This window comes from Leptidea sinapis, chromosome 45, assembly GCF_905404315.1.
Source record: "Leptidea sinapis chromosome 45, ilLepSina1.1, whole genome shotgun sequence".
Taxonomy (NCBI): domain Eukaryota; kingdom Metazoa; phylum Arthropoda; class Insecta; order Lepidoptera; family Pieridae; genus Leptidea; species Leptidea sinapis.
The window spans coordinates 7,612,278-7,633,478 of record NC_066309.1 but is presented as its reverse complement, the minus strand read 5'-3'; the positions used below and the strand labels follow the sequence as shown (position 1 = coordinate 7,633,478).

General features: G+C 33.7%; 1 protein-coding gene across 3 annotated transcripts in view; it reads left to right on the top strand.

Annotated features, from left to right (window-relative positions):
- Positions 1 to 21,201, top strand: part of LOC126977400 (protein singed wings 2) — a 52,568-nt gene that overhangs the window by 12,397 nt on the left and 18,970 nt on the right. For all 3 annotated transcript variants that reach the window (XM_050826184.1, XM_050826183.1, XM_050826185.1), the window contains exons 5-6: positions 3,319 to 3,476; positions 5,268 to 5,441. In XM_050826184.1, the coding sequence (XP_050682141.1) occupies positions 3,319 to 3,476; positions 5,268 to 5,441 (332 nt within the window). The remainder of the gene's footprint in view (positions 1 to 3,318; positions 3,477 to 5,267; positions 5,442 to 21,201) is intronic.

Here is a 21,201-nt window from a genome sequence, read left to right as displayed (position 1 = left end):
AATTTAGCATTCGAGTTACTTGAGAGAGGGGTTGTACTTTTCATAGCGTACTAGACTTGAACCGTTGACTCTCACCAGGGTAGCCCGGTATGTACCAATCTGTTTCCAGTTTTCCAATTACAATTTATTTGATGCTTTATAAAAACATTAACGTTTGTATTATTATTCTGGTATTACAAGAGAGTATGGGCAAATAATATATAATAGTACAAGAACGAAGCCTCAGCCCGCAAAATCAATTAAAGAAAATGAGACTCTTGCGGTCATACAATAAGGTGTAATTCAAATCGCACAACGCTTTCACCTAGAAGTTGCCCCTCTGTCTATCTCATGACTTTTTATAATATATTTTTTTTTGTCTAATAATAATGCTTTCACAAACCACCAGGTGACCTATATGTATATGCTCGTTTGTAAAGAGGAGGCTCTTTAATAAAAAAGATTAAAAAGTTAGGATAAGCAAGAGAGCATGCCTATTAATACATTCCCTTTACTCTATAGGAAATCTTATATTCGAAAATTTTAAAATGTAAGGTTGGATCTTGAGCCGTGTTATCATGTGGAACTAAAAATGCAGTCAAAGGTGGAGAGAGCTGGCACATCCCTCAAACAATTGAGTCAAGCAGAGATCTCTTTCAGCCTCAGGCTTATGACAATTGCATATCCAGATTTAATGGATTGGCAAGACTAATGTGATTGCACTGATCCTCAATGTTCTCATATTTCTTTTTAAATTCCACTAGTTCTGTATTAATCATTCTTTATTATTTTTACACATTATGTTGAAATTACTTGTTTTGGGGAACCCTTTTTTATGTTATAATTTTTGACCTATGTCCTGCAGTGTATTTATTTTCCTCATAAAGTTTATTATTATTATAATTATAATGCAGTGTTCTAAGTTAGTTCTCGAAGCACTTATACCAATTCCCTTCGATGTACAACAAACATATATAAATAACGCCAATGTGTTAATAGGTGAATGCAACGTAGGTACAAAATATAGTTTGCGCAAAGCTTTCGGCTTTTCAAAGGGTCGTTCATTTAAAATTTGAATGAATTTTTAAACCGGTAAATCGCCTTACTGGCCAATTCTAAAGTCTTTTTGCGACTGCAGTCATCAGTAATTTACATTAGTAGGTATACCATAAATCTGGGACATACTTTATATTATATTCTTGCTTCCGTAATTCCGCCACGAAAACCAAATGATATATTATATTATATATGATGTTTACTTAATATGTTTCCACCAAATTTCCATCTGACCTGTAGCAGACAATGATATTAGCTTTTATTTTCTTTGGGTATTGCAAATATTTTTCCGTTGCTAAGTAGAATTATAATTAGTGTATGGTTTGGTAAGGCCCACAATCCCAACCTAATTACGTGTTTGTTTTATGATGTGTATACGACGTCATCGCATAATTTGTCCTTAGAACCACAGTCTATATTTGTTGGTACAACGTTAATTATAATATTATGATTATATTATTCAGCCGCCTTTATTCCCAATGTTAATTATTTTATACAATGATTCATGGTTTTGAGAATACATACTATGATAGATTTACATAGTGCCTTACAGATGTAATAATATTTTTGTCATAATAAATATTGGCTTACGTATTAGAAATAGACATATTATTGTATTACGTTTATGCATTCTTTCGACGGACTGTCAAGCGTTTGGTTTCCTATGACTTAATTAGCTTTACTCAATCATTTTTTTTGTTTAAAGTCTTATTTCTTCAATTGAAACCCCATCTTGGGTTCCAATTGTATACCTCTTCCTCCAACTTTTAAATAGAACTACGTTTTAAGCAGTTTCCGAAAAGTGCTTGCCAACTACGGCTGCATAATCTGTCTATAATTTTCTTGGTCTGACCTTTAGTCTTTTGTTAAAGATCCAGGCTACCTTGATAATTCAATCATCTTTTATCTGTAATACGCGATGGTTGTCCTGACCTAGGCTATTTCAGCTTTAAAATGTGATGAAAGACTCCTGAAAATTTTATTTTCTCTCTTATAAACGCGCTTTTATTTACTTCTTGAGCGATTTTTGGCATATTTCCGCACTGGATTTTGGTAATAGGGTGTGTTGATTGTAGAGAGAAGTTACCTTTCAATAATTGATAGAGAGACCAAAGACGCTATCTAATTCCAGATAAAGTTAATGTCAAACAAACTAAACCTATCACATAACTTAAAAGAAATATTGTACACTATTATTATTATAAGCAAAATTTGCTGGGCCCTTTTAAATTAATTATAATATTCATAGATAAAGAAATATGACTCAAATTCTCTAATTTGATTTGTGTTGCTAGGAAATGATCAAAAGCAGTGAGTTAATAAGTTTTAGAATACTGTCTTCCCAGTTAAACAATTCATTAGGGCGTTGAGTAGAATATGACGTTGATTAAAGAAGATGTTTCCCCCGTCCTTTATGTACCTATACTTTATGAAGTATCACGAGGAAAATGTTCAATGATAGGACGTAACTCAATGACAGACACAAAGAAAACAATCTTGAATCCAATGACACTATTGTCTGAATGATCAATGATAATTGATTAATTTTTCTAATTTTGGTACTTTATGTTCGTTATATCAAACCAAATACCACTTCTTTTTTATATTAGACGAGGCAAAGGGGAATGTAACTCGTCTGATAGATAGAGAAAACTGCCGCTCATTAAAATCTGTAGTAAGCGATTTAAGAGAATAGATGCATACTGACTTTGAATTTAGAGTATGATAATCGCGCGGTACTGGATTGTTGGACATCATCTGGTGCGGGACAAATTTCGTAGTTAGACGTGATGCTCGTGGTGTTTATATTCAGTCTAAGAACTCCTCAGAATACTGCTCATCATCGACATATCCGAAATATTTATATTATGACGCAGGCTGTATAATTTTATCATTTACCCACGCAAGAAATGAATTGTTTTTTGTTGTAAGCCGATTGGTTTCAGAAGAAGTATCATTTAGTTCTATTCTAGTTCGCGATACGCCGTACTGTCGAACCGTCTCACACTACACTCACCCTGATGAAGGACCTATGAATGGCCCGAGACTAGTCGGTACCAATGCTGATGAATAGTGGATAAATCCGATTCAAATAATGAACTTATTGTGATTTCTCACGAACGTGTTAATACTTTAAATAACATTAATGACGAAACATATAAAATGATCGTTCTGGAATGCAACAAGAACCAGATGACGTAGTCACTTAGCCTTTCAGGTTATATTTTAAGTGCGTTTTGCACACCTTGTTTATGACAAGAATTTGTTATTGATCCTTTTCAGATAACAAATGGGACTGTAGTGATGGTGGTTTGGATTGGCTAGCGATGGAAAACGAAAACAGTACAACCAGGAAAGTGATAGTTGATTACTATCAGTTGGTGTGCCATCAGCAACTATACAAAGGAAAACCCTTACACAAAGTTATGGATATTATTAAAGTTAGTAATACTTATTTTGAAATAATTTAAGGCTGAGATCTATACAGCGTACTTAAACTTTGCTCAGACTTTACTTATTACTTAAAACTTAGCTGAATGTGATAAAATGCAAACTTGATTGTTCCATTGGGCTGTCATTTGGGCTTTTGCAATGTTGAATCAATTACTTTATAATTTACTAAACATTAAACAGAACTGTCTGGTAACCCAGGTGCGTTCAACTATCGGTAGTTGAACATCGGTGTTGGTGTTGACTCAAAACATTTTCGAGATGCGCTTGCCGTCTTATGTGATCTTACCAAGGCTTTCGATTTCGTTGAACACTTATATTGGTCGAAAACTTGTACAACCGTTGCTGGTGATATTCCGATATATTCCCAGTCCATATCTGCTATAGTATCTAACTATGTTGTATGAAACATGTTCTCATACTATATTTATAAACTTATTTACCTTTGAATTGTAATAATAGATTTTTCCTGCATTTATGCTTTATTGATTTATATTTTCTTAGTTACTCCTTTTTTGCATGAGATGATTGAGTATATTATAATAGTAATAGGATATGAGTGAGAAAGAATGATAAGCGACGCTATTTTTATTATTTTCTTTACATGGCTTTTCAGTCATAACCATGATCGTAACAGAGGCAATGAATGCAAACCTTTTGTTTTGAGTTTTGAGGTTTTCCTCAAGAAGATCTTAATTGGATAAGGTTGACGGTGAAAGCTATTCTTTGTCTGAACACATTTTAATGATAAAATGTCACAAATATTTCAAATTACAGCCCAAATTCAATATAATACATTGTTAGATAAGAAAGGCATATCTTATTTTAAGTAATGCTTAGTTTTTTGCAATAAATTTTATTTGATTTACTTTTTCATTCAATAACAATAATTGATTTGCATTACATACTAGTTCTAGGCTAGTTATTCTAATAAAGTACATTCAACATTTGAAAAAAGAATAGTTTAAGTAACATGATCTAAATTGTTATAAAAAATTATACAATGTGACTATTTTATTTGTTTGAAGTTACAGAAAAAAAAAGTGGAAATAAATAAGTAGTTAACTAGTTAATTATCTAACACAAACTATTATCTACCACGGTCGTAATTTTTTTAACTTTTGTTCTATATGACCTACACGTACACGTGTCGTGGAATATGTCGATGTCATGATCGTTGATATCGGTAACTGTTGTGGATACTCTATTAAAAGGACCGTTTTGTGTCACATTCGCTCTAGAATAACTAATTGAAAATATTTAATTGATTGTCTTGGTAAGCATCTTGGAATAGAGAAATTTAAGTAAGATATTAAATAAGGTTATAATATGTATCCGAGTATAAATTTAAAAAGGCCGCAAAGATCCAGAATTTTCGTCTGTTGTTGAGAGAAAATTATCGTGATCAATTTGAGATGCGGGCATCTTTGTATGACAGGAATTTCGTAAATGATTCTTGAATTGTTTCCAAACGTATTACGTGGCATTTATAGAAAAGGTTCCATAGAACGAGTTTTATAATTAATCGTTAAAAATTTTGGAGCATGTGTTCAATATTGAAACTGGGCGATATTTTGATGTTATCTCTATGGGCCTTTTAATATATAGGAACTATATATTAAAAGGCCCATATTTTTGAGAGTCACCGACTCCCTCTTCTTCTAACTTCTTCACTCTTGTACACGATGTGATATCTGATTCTTCAATGGGAAAAGATAAAACCGAAATAAACTGCTTCAATACTTAAATTTTAAAATAATGTAAACAATTACCATTCTCAGATGGTTCGCGTAACTTGTCCTGACCCTTGTGCTTGCGCAATGACCCACGTGGTCTCCAATCGTGCTGGAGTCATCATTCCAATGATCACTGCCGACTGTGCAAAGAAAAACCTTGAGACTGCACCGGAAAGCCTTCCGCCTAGTACCACCACATTGAGACTTGAAGGAAATAAGGTCAGTTTCTTTTTTATTGGAACAAACACAAACTAGGAGATCACCTGATGGTAAATGATCATTCGTATCCAGCTTCAACACCCCCGGTGTGATTACAATTTGCTGGCCTAAACAAAGTTACATTTACTTTTTTAAGTACTTCATTTCAACTTAGAAAAACTCACATTTATCACATACATACTCTTGCAATTATGAATTTGTAATCGTCGGATTATATCTTTTCAGATTCTTTTTCAGAGATAATAGCCTTATTTTTATTGAATAAGGCGTTACTTATACAAAATTTTTGGAAATTATTGGAAATCCATAATTATACAAATTATTTAAGTTTTCTTTAGTGTTAGTAAAATAAACAAAAACGTTTAATTAATTCAGAACTTTATCCCGTCCCACCACAATCAAATACTAAATATGTGGGTAGTTTGACATATATTGGTCCAATATCGGATAAAATAGCTAAAATATTTAGGAAAAACAATATTAATGTGTCCTTCCGAACGAATCACAATGTCAGTCGAATATGTAATGGCAAAGATCGATTAAATAATTCCGAAAAATCCGGCGTTTATAAACTAAGTTGTGACACTTGTAACGGGGTATATATAGGTCAAACAGGTCGAAATTTCGAAATTAGATTAAAGGAACATATTGCCGCATTTACGAATAATCATCCCGAAAAATCAAACTTCGCGAAACATTTAATTGATACAGGTCACTCACTCGGAAACAATAATAATTTTAATATTTTGCATACATGTGAAAAAGGATTTCGCTTAAATGTGTTAGAGCAATTAGAAATAATAAAACACAAAAATAACAATATGTTTACATTGTAGAATGAACAAACAAATTTAGTCCCATCACCTTTGTTACGTGTCTCTTCCGGGGGTAATACGTCACAACAGCCGACCAATCACAGCGCGTAATTTCATGGGGCGAGGGTATAAAAGAGCGGCTTCCGGCTCATTTGATTCAGTCTCGTGCCAGATTTTGGCGAGACAACACTTCCTGAGGATGCCTCGTGTAGAGGCGAAACACGTGTCGAATTGTTTTAGGGACAAATATTGGCGGAATTAACACTAAAGAAAACTTAAATAATTTGTATAATAGCCTTATAATAAAACTACGATACAATGCAACATCTCAAGCTCAAGGTCCAATAAATGATATTAAACATTTAATTATTATTTCACTATCCAATTTTATTTAATAAGATATTGTAACCAGCGCCTCACCACGTTAATATAATATGCGTCGACAAATTTTACCGAAAGTCACTTACTTATTGCGACATTTAAATATATCGGTATATATTCCCCTGGCACATTCCCTATTTGGGGTCGACCCTCCTGATACAAGATCGCCACTGTTTGCGTTCTTGGGTCATTGCTGGCGTTAGGCCTAGCATCGTCATGTCTTTGTTAACAGTTCTAGTCCTCTTCGCCTCATCCATATCCATGACTCGTCTCGTCATCTGGTGTTCGTCCCTACGCATTACATGCCCATCAGCGTAATCGGCCTTCCTGCATTTTATGAAGTATAGGTGTAATTTTAAAGGTGCCTCGGATATATTCAGTACAAATTTTGTCTGACCCTGTAACACCCCCAGACCAACGCAACATTTTCATTTCGGTGACATGCATTTTTTGTTCGTCACACTTTCTCACTTATACATTTAAATATATCGGTACATAAGGTCTTTTGTTGAGGGTTTTATGGATTGTAATGTAAGGATTAATTATATCTTAGTCTTACAAGTAACAAAGAAGTATATTACAATAACTAATCTGAAATATTCCATCATTTTTATACCAGATACATTCTTCTTATTTTGATTGCAATGGTTCTTAAATTTACTTTCAAAATTTTACCGTGTGATTCCTATTTGATATAGAAATAATTCAGATTTTTGTATTCGTTTTATTTCTGCTTTTTTAAGTCTATATTGGTATAAGTTTAAATGAGGAGTAATAAATTAGAATCAAATTGTGAACACTGGGTAAATTCGCGAATTGAAGCTGTAACGTAGAGTCTACATTTCATCATTTCAATCATTGTATCATTTCTGTCTTATCATCATCATATTATTTCGCCTGTCAAGATTTAAAAGCAGAACCTTCGCACTTTCAGTTGCAATGGTCCTGACATCAGCTTATCTATTACCATTTGCATCAACTCTTTGGTACAGATCCTTAGCATAGTAGACATATGTAACAGTGCGGAAACTACCTACAAACGTTCGAAATGACACACTCACACAAACATGCGCATCGACGAGGCTCCTTAGTGGTTTTCGCGGTGTTGCAGTAGCGAGTGCCGCGTTAAGACGAAAAAAGAAAGAAAAAATGTTTATTGACGTCATTATACATTCTGATTATAGTTCTTAAAGTTATACTATTCTAATTATAGTATATAATATTATATAATTATATACGAGTGTCATATTGTTAGTTGTTTCCGCGTGGTATACCAGCCGTTGAACTCGGCTCCATCAAAACCGGAGCTATCGTTTTTTATGAGTGTGCTTTAATGGTTTTCGAGGATATTTTGTGATATATATATATTTATTTTGTACAAAAAATAGTTACCAAAATGTGTTTTGTTATGGTTTTCGTGGGTGGATCTCGAAATGGGTGCCATATTTGTAATTGACACTCCCGAAAATCTTGAAAATGATACCCATATCATTTCTAGGGATTTTTGTACTACTTTGAGCTTTTATTGATAGGTTTTTATTTTTATAACCTTTTTACTATCAATACAATCTACTTTTAAATTACAAAATAACCAATATACCCATATTACCCAAATAGCACCCGCATTTATTGTAAAAGTCACATCCGCCATCTTGGATCTCAAAATAGATGTCATATTCGTTATTGGCACTCCCGAAAACCTCAAAAATTCATCTCGTTTTATTGAAAAAGTTATATCCATCATCTTGTATCTCGAAATAGATGTTAATTGTTCTTAATTGACACTCACGAAAACGATAATAGCCCCGTCTAGACATGAACAGGTAGAAGAGAAACTTCAACTGACAAAGTTTTAAAAGAAATATTTCGAAGTTTCCCGTCCAGTTAAAAAAATATCTCATAAAAAACATTCAATAAAATGTTGTTTTAAAATATTACATAACAGTCATCATGTAGGCTATAATATCACATTAGACATTGTATAGCTAGCATACATAGACTATACATAAAAATCTTACGCTTTTTACTTTTTTACGCTCCGCAAAGCCCAAAAATGCAGTCGAATTGACAAACTCTTTTTTTAAAGTCGGTTACAAAAATAACATGACAACCCTATTGCTTCAATAGAGTGTAGGCAGGAGTGTAAATAAAGTGTAGGAGTGTAAGTAAGTATTTCATCAACAAGGCTTAGTTTCGACACTCTTACATATGTTTACTGTGCCCTTAGGACTTCAGTATATCAGCAAAGTGATTACGGAATTTAAGTATCCTTTGTTCCCAAGGGGTTCACTCATATTAACTTCTTAAATTTGTGTACTTAACATACTTTCATGCATCTTTACCATCCTTACTACCTACGTACATTTAGATGAGTAAGGCAGATACATAAACTAGGGTTGCCACCCTATACTATAATATTAGTACCTACTATTATTAAAAAAAATATAGTAGGTAAAACCACTATAGTTTATCAACATGGCCACAGAGAGCATAGTTTTCAGTGTTTAGTATATTAATAGAACCACTATCGGTGAAAAAAGCAGAATTAATGGTGTTCTGTAATTTACAATTAGATTGTACTGACAATTATAAAGAGTTCCATAAAAATCAAATCCTATAATTAAAAGCTCAAAGCAGTACAAAATATTCATAGAAACGATTTTATAATATATTTTTTTAATTTTAATTCCCTGTTTACTTTATTTTTTTGGTACTGAATCCAAAAATAATAAAATTTCGGTTTAAAAGAAGTAGGCAGCCCTAAGCTCAACTCATCTCTTTTCTCGGCTTGAAACCCTAAAAAGGCGATGATATGAATGATCTCAATATTTAACTGCAGGTCTGTAATGTCGGTATGTTTTTGCAATAACAATACTTGTTATTGCTAAATAAAAAATTCAATGCTTTCAGCAAAAAAGTAGGTGTTATGTTACCTTTTAACTAGAACGAATATTTGCTTATGATATGAAATCTGATGCAATTGCACAAGTTAGTTGGTTACACGTGACAGCTCTGAAAGCATTAATAATTGTAAACAGAATATATATATAGATGAAATCATTGAAATGAAAAAGTCAAATAAACTAAAATTATTAGTTTGATCATGAAGAGATTGGATGAAAGAAGATTGGCTGAACAACATTTAGAGCTGATGTAGATGGAAATCAAAACAATTTGTTAATTTTAAAGTACTAACCCTCACTTCTGGGATTAATTCGTAACCAAAATTTATGAACAATGTGGGACTCGAACCCGCGACCTCTCGGGTTCCGTCCGAGCGCTGTTTCAAACTGAGCCAACTGTTCGAGTACGCATGGATCGCAAAATTTGGTATATCTTGTCCAACTCTCAGGTTGTGGCTCCATCTACAGGATCTACTTTACAGTTGATGACCTGCACAACCCCAATATTTGAATATTAGGAAGTTGAGTTGAGATGTCGCTCTTTCAAATCTAAAAAAAATTGTTATTTTTAAAGTGATTCCTTTACTTCTGGGATTAATTATACAAAATTTATTTGTATGTAGATGGAAATATTAGAAAAGGTCGATCTAGGCGTACATTCCACTATCAGTTCGGTGATATTGCACTGAAAAGGGGACAGCCAGATCAAGAGGATCTATCAAAATAAGAGAGCAAGCAGCTGCCTACCCCTATATTGCATTCAAACTTTTTTTAAAGAACATAATATAAATAGAGGATTATTAAAAATATCGACGCTGTTAACTTTGAGAAGTTACCTCTTTAGCTAACCTTGGGCGCAGTATACTAGCAGAGCAAGAGCCCGTGGACCCCAGATCTACGTCATTTTATAAAAGTTGAAGGTTTGTCAGCGCATGCTCCCAACACAGGTAAGAACGATGGTCCATTATGGAATTTGGGTTGCAGTGGCTTTGTCAGGTAAACGGTACTAAAGGTGTGTAAAATACCGATCTAAATACATCAAAGAATAAAGTGCGATTTTTCGGTATTACCTTCAGAATATTATTAAAAATCACGTTATTCATTGCCAGACACTTAACAGCGTGGCAACCCCTTGCCATTTTAGTTACGTCATAGTATAAAAGCTGATTTTTCTATATAATACTTACGTAATAAGTAGATGATGTTTCCCAATTAGCCAGACACTTTTGATAGTTGCCAGACGTGGCTTTGGTAGATAAACGAGTGAAGTCATCGCCTCGGCGGTGCTCTGGCTGGGATCGGTTGGTCCATGGTGTCTCATCCGGTGATATCCTGCTGCAGTGCCATCGAGCTCGCATAGTAGGATGGTAGGTCCATGGTTGAGCCCGCCAGTAGTGTACCGGTGAGCGCACATCAGCCAGCGGGCAGGAAGCATTCGTGTCCTAGGAGACTAGGTCACGTGGTAGTCCTCTTATATCCGGCGGTCATCGATGGTATGGCGTGATGCCACGCAGATGCTGGGATCGCGCTCCATCGACGCGTGCCAACAAAGAGGTGCTCAGGTGATGAACGAAGTTGTCCAGGCTCTCCATGCGCAGATCTCTGGAGATCACCTGATTCCGTACAAAGCGTGGATCCGAAGATGGTGCGGAGCGTTAGCGACTGCTGCGCTGTGGCCGCGTAGATGAGTCACGTGCGAACGTACGCCTTGTATATATACCCACAGCTTCGTACGGAGAGGCAGGTGGGACGCCAGCACGGGGCGGAGAAGGTTCCGTGCGGCGCGCATCTGGGCGACTAAATTCGTTTTCGACAGGTTACTATCGATGGTCACGCCGAGGTATTTGGCCTTCGGGTATTATTCGACGGTCTCGCCCATGAGTGACACCGGGAGCGGCCATAAGTGCGCCCGCCCGATGGAAATTGCCTGAGTCTTCGCCACGTTGACCTTGAGTCTCCAGTCCTTCAGCCAGGTAGGAGGTGCGTTCAGTGCTCGCTGCATCTTCAGCGCTGCATGCGGGGCATTCAACGAGGTGGTAATGAACGCTGCGTCGTCGGCATACAGCGCTAAAATCACGCCGTCGGTGACTGGGGTGTCATCCGTTTATCTGCTGTAGTTACGGCCGACAGGCAGCTTCCCTGGGGCACGCCGGCTCGGATGGGGCGCTCCGTGGAAAGAGCGTCTTCCACTGCCACTTGGAAACATGTCTTCCAAAAAGGAGGCTACAGTCTTAGCTACTCGGCGGGGAGTAGTAGTCGTGGACAGCTTGTACACGAGGCCGGCGTGCCAGACGCGATCAAACGCCTTCTCCATATTGAGGAATACTGGGACTGACTGCTCTCGCTTATTGTAGGCGGTAGCGAGGTGGTGCAGTACCCTCGTCGTCAAATAAACTTTATTCAACTAAGCGCTTTTGAATCAATACTATAAATATTTCTTTTAAATTACTGAATCTACCTCAAGTTCGGAAAAGTAAAGCTCGTGAGAAGTGCTTACAAGAAATTCAACGGCCAATATTTTCAATGTCTGTAATATACATATCAAATTAGTATGTAAGGTATTAATCGAGTTTAATTAGTATCAAATATTTCATAGAGAGTCATAAAAAATAAGCTGTATAAATATAAATTATCATATATTGGATGCGTCAACCATTAGAGTTTGCATTCGTTGTTTGTGTTAGGATGCTTTGTGAACATGATGGTCTTTTTTTATATATATTATAATAATATATAATTTTTTATATATTTTTTTTTATATATTTTATATATATATTTTTTTATATAGGGGGCAAACGGGCAAGAGGCTCACGGGATCGGGAGCGGTGAGGCAACCGCCCATGGACATCCGCAACAACAGGTGTGTCAAGAAATGCGTTGCCGGCCTTTAAGGTGGGAGTATGCTGTTGTTGAATGATTTCTGTAATAATTCCAAAGAACAATGATGTATTAAATATAATAGGTCGACCTGGCACTACAAGCAGCACCCGTTCACGAGTTGGCGCATGGACTAGCCATCTTCCCTTCTTTTCTCACAGAATATCCTAATTGTACCACTTGAACCCGAAACTTGAAGCTCAGCAGGATGCACTTGGTACAGATGCATTTATTAATAAAAAAAATTAAAATGTGTGCAAATTAATTAAAAAAATACTATTAAAACGAAACCTGTAACTGCACAACCACTGAATATTAATATTACCTCGGAGTAACACGAAATAAAAAATTGTATAGTCCAACGTGTACTACAAGTAAACAAGTAAAAATAAATGGTTATATTAACTCTTCTCTATTTCGAGTATACATCGTCTTAACAGTAACAAATGAAATAGCAAAATTTGATACATAAACGATGTTATTCTTAGGTACATTGAGTTTTTATTGAGTTGTCAACGAAGCAAACGAAATTCTTAGAAATGTATCGTAAGTCGTAACTGAACTGCTAATTTAGCTCGCACTAGCGATAAGCGTGGGGTCAAATAACTATTCATAACATCGGTTCTGTAAGTATGTACTTGAAACTTTTTATAATCGGGTCCTTGTTCATGGCTGTCATTGTAACTGATTGACTGATGAACGATTTGGAAAAACAACGCTATTGGTTGTATACTTGTATCCCACAATGGATGTATAGAATATTTGTCCGTTTGTCTGAAGTATTGTATAAAGAATATAATTTTTTTATGGAATAGGAGGACAAACGAGCGTACGGGTCACCTGGTGTTAAGTGATCACCGCCGCCCACATTCTCTTGCAATACCAGAGGAATCACAAGAGCGTTGCCGGCCTTTAAGGAAGGTGTACGCGCTTTTTTTGAAGGTACCCATGTCGTATCGTCCCGGAAAACCCCCACCCGGAAGCTCATTCCACAGCTTTGTAGTACGAGGGAGAAAGGTCCTTGAAAACCGCACTGTGGAGGACCGCCACACACATCCAGATTGTGGGATGATATCCTAACTTGTGTCGTGTCGTGCGAAGGTGGAATTCGGCGGCAGGAATCAGGATAAACAGCTCTTCGGAACACTCCCCGTGATAAATGCGGTAAAAGACACACAATCATTAAAAATGAATTAGGTATTTGTGCTTATTTTCGATCGTCTCACAAATAATAAAGATATCAAAGCAAATTAAATAATTTTCAGATCCATTCAGATAAAAGTTTTAGTTTCATAAGCCATTACTTTTAATAATTTATCTTGCTTCTATCGTGTAAACATCGTTATTTTAAAATCACCAAAAAACTGGTTAATCAGTTACGTTAAAGTGACCAAACACATTTATGAAAGAAATAAAATTAGAAAATTAAAATTTATCAACATTACACTTTTGAATTCCGCTTTTGATCATTTTTGTAGTTTTGCATAAACTAAATTTAAACAAAAAATATAACACGAAGGATTTATTAAGTGCTCTTTGTCATCCAATAATTTAATTAATTAATTTATTATGGTTATGTGAGTAATCTATCTATATATACAAGGTGAAACTAAATGGGTATACTATGCTTTGAACCAGACATTCCTTAGGTCATCTCTAATGACTATGTGAAGTCAGATATGAATTAGGATTATAATTTAATACAATATTTAAAGTGCTAAGTTTTCGCAAAAACTATGATTCCCTCAACCCTAATCAGCTGTTTTTTTTTGAACTCTCTTTGACCTTAAATAGATGAAAAACGTAGATGTGACATAATATCAGATAATAGTAAAATGCCTACGATAGTAGTAGGGATTCGCCGGTTCTGGCTCACAGTAGTAGGGATTCGCCGGTTCTGGCTCCTCGATTCTGGCTCACTTGTTCATCATGCCTACTAAAAAAAAAAGAAGTTTGGTGTCAAACTGGGGGTTTTGATGTATTTCCGAGCGATTGCGCTGATTCGTTTTTCGATATATCTTATAGTTTCAAAGTTAGCTTTTTAAATTAAACAGATCCATAATCATTAATAATCACTGGTCATTAAGCTAATGATTGGTGAGCGACTCAATGTCTAAATTTCCATGAACGTGATACAGGTAATTTACTAATTACCTTTATCACATTCGTTACTACGATTAAAAAGACAGTTTCTGTATTTATTATTTATTTTTAAAACATGACTTAAATAAAGTATATAATAAAACATCATTGCAGATTGTATCATTTTCAAAATATTTGATGAAATCATTCAAACTCTTCTTATTAAACTTAAAGTATAGATACATTATACAGTACTCGCCACACACTGCGGTACGAGTATATTCATTCTGTACTCTTGCAGTATTGTAGTTATACATTCTGCAATTCCTTTGTAAAAACATCAGCTGGAATTCCTGAGGTGGACGACCATATGAATCGAGGTATTGTCCAATACCCTGCTCATCAATGTGTATTGCAACCCAGTGAGTGCCTGGCTTATTATCACTATCTAAATTGCTGACAATATAACAGGGCGTTACAACATATATCGGCAATCGGTTTGCCGCGTAAACATTATTTTTAATACTGGGATCGATTTTGTTCAAATAATTATGTATCTCGATTGTATTCATATTAGTTGAGAACAAGGTCTTGTCAGTTGCGAGGATTGAATAGTTATGTGGATCATAATAACATAAGCACTCAATAAATAAGGCTTTAATGTATCTTATTCATGTATTTAAAACTTATATGGTTACAATAAAACAAAATATCATTACAAGCGATTCAAATATAAATCTATGAACATTTTTTTCATTCAATTTTATTATAATATAAAAGCTGATTGAAAACGAACTTTGTACCTACATACTTACGTAGTCATTAGTACAATCTGGAAATGTTGACTCCATTAAACTATCAATAATTGAACTTATCATTTAAGTGCCATTATGTTTCACCATAATAAAACAAAATATCATTTTATATACAAATTTTTATTATATTAATTTATAAGGTAATCTATAAATTTATAAGGTAATTTAATCAACATAAAAAATACACAAGGATACAAACGATTCAAACATTAATTATTATATTCTAACTGCTGTAATCTACAGAAATATTACGATTTTTATCAATTTCAATAACATTATCGAATTCCGCATAAACAATACAGTTAATTGTTTGTGTAAGAGCTGATTCAAAACGAACTTCTAATCTCACACTACCATGTTTTATAAGATTCCAATGACTTGAAGAATTTGCTGATAAATCGGGTGTTAAATCGAAGGCTAGCAAGCAAAACCCTTTGGCATATTGCTCTCTTGATACTCCATTGCCTTCATTTAGGAAATTATACCTGTTCCTGAGAATAACGTATGATAGACCGTAGTAAAAATATTATTGTCAAACGATGGCTGTAAGGCTTTTGAAGGTATCTGTTGTCCATCTATGTATAAACAAAATGTATTAATATAATAATTTTCGAAATTGAATGGGTTTTTTGTGAGACTACCATTAAAGGATGCATTATTCACAAAACCGACCATACACCTTTTGGGTATTTGACCAAGGAATATGTTATCAAGGGTTTTCCCCTGAATGCCTGATGGTATAGTTAAAACTTTGACTTGTCATGTCAACGCCATTAATCAAAAATTTTTCTTGGTTAAATAAATCTCCATGTAAATGTCCTATCATTTCTATTTTTTTGCTTTCACTAGCCAATTCTTATCTTTTAATAAATCCTTTATTTTGTTCATCAGTTGCATCCATTTTTCCAGCTGTATCTTCATACCATAGACCACAAGTGAGATGAGATTCTTTTGCAGCAGGTGCATAATTCAATAGAGTTTCAATATAAGCTCGATATGCATATGTATTATTCGGTGGCGATACAAGTTTTTGATTTAAATATACATCAAGTTGACTAAAAAGTGTATGTAACCAATTATTAACTGGGGCCACAACTGTTGGTACTGTCAGTTTTGTATAATCTTGATTCAAAACTTTAGCTTTTATATGGTGTAAAGTATGGGATAAATCCACATAGTCATCACCTGCCCCAGGTACTTGAAATTCTATTGGTCCATCATCAGCAAGTGATGAAATGGGCTTATAATGAATCCATAGTCCACTTTCAATGCTAGTTTGAGTTGATGGTAATGCAAATAAATCCAATTCGGACTTAATGCATTCACAAGACTGACTATGTAAAAATGACATATTTAATCAGAAAATATATCTTTGATTTGTTTTTGATTCAATTTTAATTTCTTAATAGCTTTCGCTTTTGCAGTCAATGATGGAATGATCGCAGAACGACGTTTTCGTTTTGTTATATACCCAGATCCAAACATGTTGATATTATCTATATTAGCATCAGCTTTTCGTTTCAAATTTGAGCTGACTTCTTTTAGACGAGTTCTTATTGAATCTTCCATGGGGCGTGCATTAACCATATCTGATAATATACCTACACCGGTACTTAATGCTTCTTTACCAATAGTTCGAACACCACTAGACAGTAGTGGTAAAATAGATCTAAACAGCCCTCCAAGAAAACTTCCGATTCCATGTCCTCTTTGATACGGTGCTCCTTTATAAATAACTCCGATACCCGATCCGGCCTGGTGAGTATAATAGTGTTCATATGGACATGAAATATTATCACGTTTGCCGTACATTATAATTTTTGAAAGTGGAGTTTAATGCACACTGTTCCAAATTGGAATGGTATCTTTTGACCAGTGCTTGTTCTTATATCTATTTCAATTGTATCAAATTCTCTACGCATCACAGGTAGGTAATGGGGACGAGACATTTTGTACGCTCCATATATGTGTTTTGAGGGATCCAATGGTATTATTCGTAAAAGGCGTGTCATAACATCTCCAACGATTTGAGGCTCCACTATGTCACAATAAACAAATAATTGAGACGGTAAACCAGACCAGATGCAAATTAGCTGGACACTTTCCAAAATTTTTTTCAACGAGGTTCCTGTTTGGTTCGAACCCTAGTTGAAGACATAATTTAGGTGATAAAGTTACAGATTTTATGGATTCATCCGTTATCGTAGCAACTACAATCCTTGAAACCTCATCGTACTTAAATTTAAGTTTTCTCGCTGAATAACAGTGCCATCAAAATATGATTTATACTATCGTAATTTGTGGCTGGATATGTGTCTTGTAATAAACATATGACGGTTTACTTTCATTGGGTACTTGCATCAAGTTTGTTATATAAATAATGTTTTCATGTTCATGAACGGTGAACATAGTGCATGGGTACTGAAATTCTACTACTCCAACCCTCCATTCACCTTCTAGTATTATTGATTTTGGTAGTTTCGTAGAAAAGAATGTTGTTGTATTATCAGGAAAATAATCCATAGAACTATTGCTTAGTAAAGTTAAATAAAAACTATCTTTATTCATATTTTTTTCAAAGTAGAAGCTAATATCCAGCTATTAAATTTATTTGGATAACCTCTCCACTTCACCAACAATTCTTTTCTGTTACCGGTATATCGAGAGCGTATTATTTTATCTATTTTGTATTTAGTAGTCGGGTCGAATATGATTTTTTGTAACTCTTTTTCATAAAAAGTACCAACTATCTCTTCGCCTTCTAAATCCTTTAAAGTAAATACTACAAACGGAGATCGGTGTATTATGGTAGATACGGTGAATATTTCGTCACTCCAATTTGATTCATACCCTTTTTGGAAAATATGTTTATGTTTTGTTATTCTAACATAATCTCCAACGTGAATTCTTGTTTTTATCTTACTTTCTCTATCATATAAATTTTGCCATACACTCATTATATTTGTATTATTAACATCACATGGACACATTTTTATACTAGAATGAAAACTATGTTTATATGAATGCACTAGATCTTGTAAAACATCAATGTATTTATGAGTATTTTTGTGTGTAAAATAGCGCCATATTTTCATTTTAAGAGTTCTCTGAAATCTTTCGACAACACTTGCTTTAATATCTGGATTATTGGTTGTATAATAATTTATGTTTTTTAATTTAAAATATTTTTATACATATTTGGAAACAAATTCAGTTACTTTGTCAGACTGTATATGTGTAGGTGTAGTATTAGCTTCAGCAAAAATACTTTCAAAGCATTCCTTAACTGTTTCAGAGTTTTTCTTTTTCATTGCTCGAACATACGCATATTTACTAAAGACATCAATAACACAAAGTATGTATTTGAAACCATCATTATATTCAGAATAAGATCTCATATCACTTAAATCGGCCTGCCATAACTCATTAATATTAGACAAAATATATCTGTTACGAGGAAATTTTCTTTGAACAGGTTTATGTAATGTATATGTTTCTTGTGATTGTAACAACTTTAAGACACTATTTCTGTCTATTTTACCCTTCATTGCTTTTGACAATCTATCAATATTGCTGTAGCCAGCAGGTATTTTTTCATTATCTAAAATCACGGTACCAGATTCATCCCAGCTTATTTTATTTTTATTCAAGGAAATCAAATTTAGTAAAACTTCACCTTTCTTAGCATATGTTTTCGGTATTAGTTTCAGTATTTCAGAGCTCGTGTATATTTCTCCAATGTTTTTGTTAACCTCCACTGATGTTTGAGAAGGAACTACAATTATTTTATTCACATCATGATTTATATAATCAGTATCGATTTCATTATGACTTTGATTAAAACCAATATATGAATCATTATCATTTATAAGTGGTATGTGGTATGGTTGTCGATCCTCTTTGACGAAGTTTAGATATCTTTGAAGGGTTTGCAAATATAAAATACATTTCTTTCGATCTTCTATGTCACTGCTTAAGATATTTTGCATATCAGTATCTAATCGAGATCTTGGCGTATCCTTTTCTTTGGGTTGTTTTAACTTCTCCAATAATGATGGTTCAATAAGTAACATTTTTTTAGCATTATCCATTTTCTTAAATAAATTAAATAATCAACCCACTTAGAATAGAACCCAATATTATCTGTAGAAATGAACCTCCTTTTTGTACAATTATATTTTTTCTAATTTTATTCGTACCTTTTCTTACCAATTTTTGAAGAATATTTTTATATTTCTTTAATTTAAATTTTTCTTTCTCGGCCAATTCAACGTTACCCCGCAGTACGTTATGAATACATTGACAAATGTAATTTATTTCTGTTTTGTTACATTATTTTAATAAAGCTTTTTGATATTTTGGCTTCAGTTTATGTAGAGCAATTAACAAATCTTTATGCGTCTTTAAACGTCTATGCATTATTTATAAATGATCGAAATTTCTTGATTCTTACCATATTTAAACCCTTTTGTGGGTACATAAACAGTGCAATATCCATCGGATGGAAATATCTTTGTCTTAACGCGACACAATTCATTCGGTTCTTGTTTCAAATCAATCATTAAATAACCATGAGCTTCATAGGTAGCATCTCTGTAAGAATCTTCCAAATATTTCGGATTTTCAGGGAATACTTGACGAGATAAGTATCGAATTTGGGTTTTATCTCGAGGATTTTTGAAATATATTATATAGCTTGAGTTGAGTGATATATCTCTTTGTCCTTTACCTTGATTGTTTCATCAAGGTAAAGGACAAAGAGATAAATAAAACACACTTAAGTTTCTATGATGACTTCCTTTCGTGAATATATCAACAATACGACCATCTGATTCCCTCATCAGGTCATCAATTATTACAAGTTTAGGATTTTTTCCGTCAAACATAGATAAATCAGGTAATCCTTGAAGATAATTAATGTGGTTGAGATTATATAAAGGCTGCATTTCATCAAAGCACCAGGTGATTTGGGTAAAATTTGTATCACAGATAGCATTCAAAAACTTTATAAAATTATTTACGAAAACTGATTTTCCACATTTACTTGGACCAGCAACTATTGCAGTGAATGGATGATTGAAATGATGCATCATCTACTACGTGTGTTAAGGTTTAGTATAGTAATGAAACAATTTGTTATTAAACCACCATTTATTTAAACAGAAAAATCTATAATTGAAACTATATACAGTACATCATGTTTTACTCCGCAACTTATACATATAAATACAATAATCTCTCATTTGGTTTTTTAAAACAATAACAATTTATTCTTAAAATTTAATATAATATTTATTCTATTTTATGATGACCCCAAGCTAAGGTATCAATATTATTTGCTAAAATGTACCGTTTGGTATCATTAAATGACAGGCTAGATTTATTTATTCTTTGAGTAAAAATATTATGCTTTATTGACTTTAATCTAAGCATTGAACAATATTCGTTCTTATTTTCAAATAAGCAAGTCCTATAATTTTCCATTTTCATATTCTTAGTAACACTTTTATGGGGGTTACCTTTAGCTTTAGCTGTGAATTTTCCCTCAACATCTAATGCATACATTTTTGATCTAAGTCCTACGAATTCATTAAATATGTTACCATTGTTTTCATCTATAAAATAGCCTAACTTCTTTTTATTGAGTTTTGGATAACCAAATATTTTTTTTTCTGTATAGTCGGAGGTATCGAAACGCAAATGTAAATCAGGTTTTATATCTCTGTAAAAATCATCTGTAAAAATTTAATATATTAAACTATCAGTATCTGTGTACAATAATGTTAATTTGTTTTGAAACTTTTTAAACATATAGTTATAGTGAAAGTCGTACATTAGAGTTTTAGAAATATCCAATATACAAAATCCCAAATAAATAGGTTTATTA